General features: G+C 38.3%; 1 protein-coding gene across 2 annotated transcripts; it reads left to right on the top strand.

Moving 5' to 3' along the window:
* The first annotated feature begins 2,376 nt into the window (after positions 1 to 2,376).
* On the top strand, positions 2,377 to 6,649 carry LOC132803213 (DNA mismatch repair protein MSH1, mitochondrial-like). 2 transcript variants are annotated; one of them, XM_060815543.1, is made up of 12 exons: positions 2,377 to 2,486; positions 2,601 to 2,683; positions 2,969 to 3,133; positions 3,319 to 3,428; positions 3,581 to 3,686; positions 3,800 to 3,875; positions 4,377 to 4,435; positions 4,612 to 4,679; positions 4,979 to 5,152; positions 5,436 to 5,642; positions 5,989 to 6,245; positions 6,350 to 6,649. In XM_060815543.1, exons 1-12 carry the CDS (start codon positions 2,401 to 2,403, stop codon positions 6,585 to 6,587), a joined length of 1,629 nt encoding a protein of 542 aa, XP_060671526.1. In that variant the 5' UTR covers positions 2,377 to 2,400; the 3' UTR covers positions 6,588 to 6,649. The 2 variants fall into 2 exon arrangements, with proteins under 2 accessions (XP_060671526.1, XP_060671527.1); XM_060815544.1 differs by having other exon boundaries at positions 5,989 to 6,225; positions 6,350 to 6,486.
* Positions 6,650 to 7,228: the final 579 nt, after the last annotated feature.

The raw sequence follows: 7,228 nt of genomic DNA, 5'->3' as shown, positions 1-7,228 counted from the left end.
ATAATTCCACACGGCATAATTTTGTAGAATTCGCATTTTCTTAAATCCAATAAATTCATAAATAATTCTACAATAAATCCAATAAATATTTGGCACATAGAAATTAAATTCCAAATATTTAATTCACACATAATATATTCATCAATTAAATTCCCCAAAATTAATTTGAAGGTGGGTCACTCACCTGGAGCACGCAATTAACCCATGATCCACTACGGGATCAATTCTACGACTCATCGGTGCTCCTAGAACAAAATTCACAGACAGTCAAATAAATTAATATTTTATTCGGGTAAATAATACCCGGTACCCGGGGGGTCAAAACACAAACGATAACTAAAATTTACGAATCATATACCGAATCGAAGCTCGAGTGATGCTAATCACAGATCCGGTCTTAATTTTCGATGATCGTACCCGACGGGGTTTGAATTTTATCGGGAAGCTTTTCGGGTTTCGGCTCCGCAATTCTCCCAAACCGTCGCGAATTGGTGGAAACGGAAGTCGGATTTGGGTTCAGGAGGTCGAACACTGCAGACTGGAGCTGGCCGGAAATTTTCGGGTACTCGCCGGAACAGTAATTTCCGGCGGCCGCCACGTCACCGGCAACCGTCGCCGGAACAGTAATTTCCGACGGTGGCCGTTTGCTGTGAAATTTTGCAGATTTGTAGATCGTGAGGAGAGCAATCCAACGGGACCGACGGTGAGCAAAACGGAGGTCGGACGGCGGAGAAATCACCGTTTGAAGATTTTCGACCCCTCGCCGGAAAACGCTCCGATCCCGGCGCGTCGGTGGTCCGATGGCCGTGATTTTTGGTGGGTAGGCCGGACTTGAGGAGAGGATCAAGGCTGTCAGGCGCGTGTACTGTTTATCGGCCGGAATAGTGCCGATTCGCGGTGGCCGGCGGTGGAGGGGAAAAATCGCCGCCAAACTTCGGACGTCCGATCCGGGCGCGTCCGGCGGCCGTTCGCCGTGAAATTTGGAGGTTTTGCCGGAAATGAGGTGGGCAATCTGGCTGGCCGGCGCGTGTACAGTAACTAGGCCGGAAAAACGTGAAAATGACCGGCGGCCGGCGGGTCCTCTCTCTCTCTTTCTCTCTCCTCTCTCTCTTTCTCTCTCTTCTCTCTCTTTCTCTCTCTTCCCCGAGAGTTTTTCAAAATTAAAACCCTGCATGACACTGTTCATGCCACGTGGACCACTCAGAAGCTGACACGTGGCATTTCACTGTTCACGACCCAAAAACATTAAAATAATACGGTATCCGGTAAACTTCAAACGTCCATAACTTTTTAACCACATGTCCGATTTAAGCGTGCCGCTAGTCTATGAACTCGTATCGACGAGTACGTTACAACCATACAAGAGTCAACTCACAATTACATCACAAGAAAAAGTCAACTCCCGGCACCTTTTAGACAGTTTACACTTCAACTTGTTTTGCCCATAACTTTCAAACCGTAGCTCCGTTTTCGACGTGCTACCAGTCTACGAACTCGTGGCATCGTGCACTTCGCCACGGTGCCCTAGTCATCTCGAAATTCCCACCGAGTCAAAAAGTCAACTTTTGACCCCTTTGGTCAACGGTCAACAGTCAACCTCGGTCAACGTGCACGGATTCCGGTGCGATTTGGGACGGGGTGTTACACACTCACTGAGATGATTAGCATCTCACACTCTTAAATTCCGTTCCCCTAGGTTCAGGTTGGAGACGTTGATTGTCCGGGGCGAGCCCAACGTCTCAGTTCGTTGCCGAAGGTTCAAGAAGTTTTTCTTCCCTTTTTTCCTCTCTGTCTTGTATTGCTTCTTTATCTGCCATTTTATAAATTCCACATTTGTTGTATAATGCTCTGTATACTGTATTGGACGTGTAGTTGTTATTTATGCACTGGGTTGCTGCTGTTGTTATTTGAAGTGCTGAAATTTGTGGAATCAATTTGTAGTATTGTGGGAGGAATAAGGGGATGTTTTTAGAAGTGTGTTTTCAGTGCAGGTAATTTTTGGTTAGTCCTACCCTTAGGGGAGGTGCTGCCGGATTTTCCGTTGGAAGGTTCGGTGGTATTTCCCTGGGATCAGGGCTTGTCTAGGGTTCCGGAAAAGGAATTCTGGGCGGGTCCTGACACTATTCACCCTGTTTCTTAACAAATGAGATAATAAAGCTCTGTGGACTAAATGTGGTCTGCATTACATCTCTAGATCTCTATTTGTTACAGAATGAATATTCTGTAGTAATTACTCAACCACTAAGGGCCAAACATAGTGCTTGGATGATTGGATATCCTTGCTGAACATATTTTTTGGATGTTGTGGCCTTTTGATGGTTTGTTATACATCCATGGCTGAACTTGGACAACTTTATGCTGTGCAATCTTACTATTTGTATTAACTCACTAGTTTATTGAATGCTTATTTTGGCCCTTGTAGTGCATAGTAGAAGAAGTTCGGGGGCCAACTCAAGCTCGCTCCGCAAAAGTCGTTTTATATCTGGGTAGATGTTCCCTACATTTTTTAATTATAAATATCTAAATGCAGCACCTTCTGGATTTTAATGTTGTCTTAAATAAATGGTTTTTGTATCTGACTTTTGTTCTTAAATATGCAGGCATGCACATCCTGGTAGTCCTTACTTTGGACTTGCTGGTGTTGATCATGATCTTGACTTTCCAGAACCAATGCCTGTGGTTGGTATGGCTAGAACATGTCATTACAATAAAAAGTTGTTTTGGTAGATATCATGATGCATTTCTTATTATTATCATCTGATTTTATTGTCCTTGATTGGTTAAGGCTATATATTAGTCTTTTCCTCTTACTTGCACCTAAAAACAGGTGCTTCTATTATTATCTCTTTCTTAAGATTGTAGGTTTTTTTTTTCCCCCCCTACTAGTGGCATCATAGTCAAAGGCACAAAATCATTTCACATGAACTATTGCAGGCTCATAGTTCATAATAATATGTGCTGCTTTCAGGAATTTCAAGATCGGCAAGAGGGTATTGCATAAATTTAGTTCTCGAGACTATGAAAACATATTCGTCAGAAGATGGTTTGACTGAAGAGGCCTTAGTTACAAAGCTTCGTATTTGTAGATATCATCATTTATTCCTTCATACATCTTTGAGGCACAATTCCACGGGTTCGTACGAGCTTCTTAATATTTTATCCACATAATCTTTTCTTTTTTAGAAATGAGATTTTTCTCTAATTTTTATTCCCCATGATGGTGCATGATGCACAATTACAGATACAAAAATGTGCACTTGTCTTTCTCCACATTTGATCTGCTTTTACAGTCTTATGGATTGAGAGGTTGTTTCACAGGCACTTGTCGCTGGGGAGAATTTGGTGAGGGAGGCCTGCTGTGGGGAGAATGTGTTTCTAGACATTATGAATGGTTTGAAGGCAATCCTGTCACTGAGCTTTTGTCTAAGGTTCATATTTCTCATGAATTTGTTTTTCTTGAAATTCTTTATGAAACCCCCTCACCAAAACACACACAAAAAAAAAAAAAAAAAAAAAAAAAAAAAAAAAAAAAAAAAAAACAGAAAAGAAAACATCGCATAATAATTCTTTCATTTTTTAGGTTAAAGAACTCCATGGCCTTGCTGATGAAATTACATTTAGGAATGTCACTGTGTCTTCAGAAAATAGACCCCGGCCTTTAACCCTTGGAACAGCAACCCAGATTGGTTGGTTTTACTTCATTGGACGTGTTATGATTTATTTTTTGGGTGATTTGAAATCGCTAGATTTATGAAGTCGGTCATATTAAACAATATTTTGTTTTTTTGCATACTTCCAGGTGCCATACCGACGGAAGGTATACCTTGTTTGTTGAAGATGTTGCTTCCTCCAAATTGCACAGGTCTACCTGGATTGTAAGTATTTGCATGCCTTTAATGCATGATGCAATGGGAAAGGTGTGAATGCAATATTGATTTTTGTTGCATTTGTTTGCCTATTGTATATATCTTTCTTGCCTATTATTTTTTAATGCTATTCTTTATTGGGGATTTCTGAAATTAAAGGATACCATGATATTTTCCGGCAACAGCAGTATCTTGAACATCATGCTTCTCTGAAATTGTACAGCATTGCTCTTGAATTTCCTATCATCCTTCATGATTTTTTTACATATATTTTTATTTTGATTATGCATTTGCACCAATTGCAAGAAGTCCTAGATTGTATTTTTATGTTTCTGCTTGCAGTCAATAAACTACCAGTTCAAATTCATACAGTTATGTTTTCATGCTGATATTATGATGACATTGTGTCTGTGTGGCAGGGTCCACGTGTTTATTTTTACTGTTTTATTTTTGCTTGTGAGTCTTGGATAGTTTTCTGTTCCTTAGATTTGTTATTTTATAATTTCTCAGGTATGTTAGAGATATTCTTCTCAACCCTCCTGCTTATGAAATTGCATCTACAATTCAAGGTGAGTTATAAACTGGCTGGAAGTGTTCATGATATTTATTAACTGTGAGTCCGCTATTTGTATGACGACTTAACCTCTGATGTGTTTTGTAGAAGCAACTTTTCTGTTTATTCATCTCATCTTTTATATAGCTTTTTGGTGCTGACTAATTTTATTTTCTCTTTTCCTTAACACAGCAACGTGCAAACTTATGAGCAATGTCACCTGTTCAATTCCTGAGTTTACTTGTGTTTCATCTGCAAAGGTTGTTTTCCGACCTTGTGAATGAGTTAATGCGACATAACTTTTAAATGCTTTTTGGCATACTTTCGATTACTTATCATATCAACTGTGGCCTTTTGCAACTGAATTGGTTCCATCATTGCTCTTGGAGTCTTGGTGTTGGAAGATCCTTTTATTTTATATTTTCTTATTTTTTACCCCTCTTAGTACATGGTTGTTATACCTATTCCCTATTAGTATGGTATTATTTTTTACTAATGGTATCATAATCTGCATCACATATATATCCCTGTAATTCACAAGCTTTTGTATGTTGCGCAGCTTGTGAAGCTACTTGAACTGAGGGAGGCTAATCATATTGAGTTTTGTAGAATTAAAAATGTAGTCGATGAAATTCTACACATGAATAGAAATTCTGAGCTCGGAGAAATCCTGGAGTTGTTGATGGATCCTACATGGGTGGCAACTGGGTTAAAAATTGACTTTGAGACATTAGTAAGTGGTTGAATTTGTTACTTTTCACTTTTTGACAAAAGAAAATAATTATTCATCCATCATAGATAAGTGATGAAGCAGCTAATGCTTTGCATTGGTTACTTACAGTCCATTAAATTATAACCTTGTTGCTTTTACGCAATCCGTGAATTTATAGCACGAGTAACCTTCCTATCCAACACACCCTCAGGCATGACAGAGTAGATTTTGTGAATGTCTGGTTCTTCTCATTTCAGGTTAAATATTCTATGCATGATTCTAACTATCCTTGTTCTTTTGCCAGGTAAGTGAATGCGAATGGACTTCAGTCAAAATTAGTGGAATGATCTCTCTAGATGGTGAAAATGATTCAAAAATCTGGTCTTCTTCTATTGTTCCTAGTGAGTTTTTTGAGGATATGGAGTCTGCATGGAAAGGTCGTGTCAAGAGGATACACATTGAAGAAGAGTTTAGAGAAGCAGAAGTGGCTGCTGAGGCTTTATCTCTTGCAGTAAGTCTAAGAGTTTAGAGAAGCAGAAGTGGCTGCTGAGGCTTTATCTCTTGCAGTAAGTCTCCAGTATTCATATGAGTTTATCATTTGTAAAGGCTGAGACAGTCTCTCTCTCTCTCTCTCTCTCTCTCTCTCTCTCTCTCTCTCTCCCCTTCTTTTTTCGCCCATTTTCCGAGTGATTCAACTATTTCACATGTTTGACGTTACCTCTTCTACAATTTAGATTTCTCAAGTCATACAGAAAATTGGAAAAACATGTGATATTTTATTTGGACATGAAATACTTAGAAAATTATATAGATATTTTTATATTCTTTGAACCCAACAGCATTCTACAATTTGGTAGGCTACTGAAGATTTCCTGCCTATCATTTCAAGAATAAAGGCCACGACTGCCCCACTTGGAGGCCCAAAGGGAGAAACATTATATGCTCGGGAGCATGAAGCTGTTTGGTTTAAGGGAAAACGGTTTATGCCTTCTGTATGGGCGGGTACACCTGGGGAAGAACAGATTAGACATCTTAAACCAGCTATAGACTCAAAAGGTGGAAAGGTAGCAGAAGAGTGGTTTACTACAGCAAAGGTAGAGGACGCTTTAACAAGGTGTTTATTTTTCTTGACATGGAAGCTACTTTTCTTCTTCGTTTTAAGGTTTCTGTTTCTTTTAATGTTTGAATGTTGATAAAATTAGTTCTTTACTGTTTCAGGTACCATGAGGCGGGGGCCAAGGCAAAAGCCAAGGTCTTGGAATTGTTAAGGGGACTTTCTTCTGAATTACAAGCAAAAGTCAACATCCTAGTTTTTGCTTCCATGCTTCTAATTATTGCCAAGGCTTTATTTGCCCATGTGAGGTTGGAAACAAACAACTTCATTTATCTTTTTAGCATTACTTCTCAAATCTGTACAGAGTTTGATGTGGTCTTTCATGTTAAATTGTTGGTTTGACAAGTCAACATAGATACTCTGTCGGCAATATTATGTATTTGTTTACTCTAGGCAGTATTTTTCTTGGGAATCTTCCAGATGGGAGGGAGAAGGGAGTGGGTTGAAGAATTTGATTGCTAAATGTGCTCTCTGTCTATTACACCTTTCTTTGTGACACTTGGATTTTGCAAATTGGTTTCTAGAAGAAATGAAATGAGACGAGACAAGGAAACCTGTTTCTCCCCTTTTTTATCAAATATATTTCAATATTTTTGAAAAAAATATTAGTTTATTAATATCAGATATATATTTTTACTAATAAGTTTATACTTTGAAAAACCATAGCAACATTTATAAATATAAATAAAATAAAATATATAAATATAATTATACATATATAGATAAATTTAAATATACGGGGTTAGGAATACATTTTCTTAGTCCCACCTCGTTCCCATCCTGGATTTGTCTACCCTATAAGATTGAATCCTTATGGGGTTACCATCCTTACATGAGTACTTGAGTTTTTTTTTTTTTTTTTTTCTTTCAAATTGGAATGTACTGCAAAATAACTTGTGAGATAATTTAATTGTATTCATTTAAAAAAAAAAATTAAAATTCTAAGGTAAATGAGTGTAGAATTTTTTAAACAACGATTTCCA

The sequence above is a fragment of the Ziziphus jujuba genome, chromosome 3 (genome assembly GCF_031755915.1).
Source record: "Ziziphus jujuba cultivar Dongzao chromosome 3, ASM3175591v1".
NCBI lineage: Eukaryota > Viridiplantae > Streptophyta > Magnoliopsida > Rosales > Rhamnaceae > Ziziphus > Ziziphus jujuba.
This window is presented reverse-complemented; position numbering and strand designations above follow the sequence as displayed.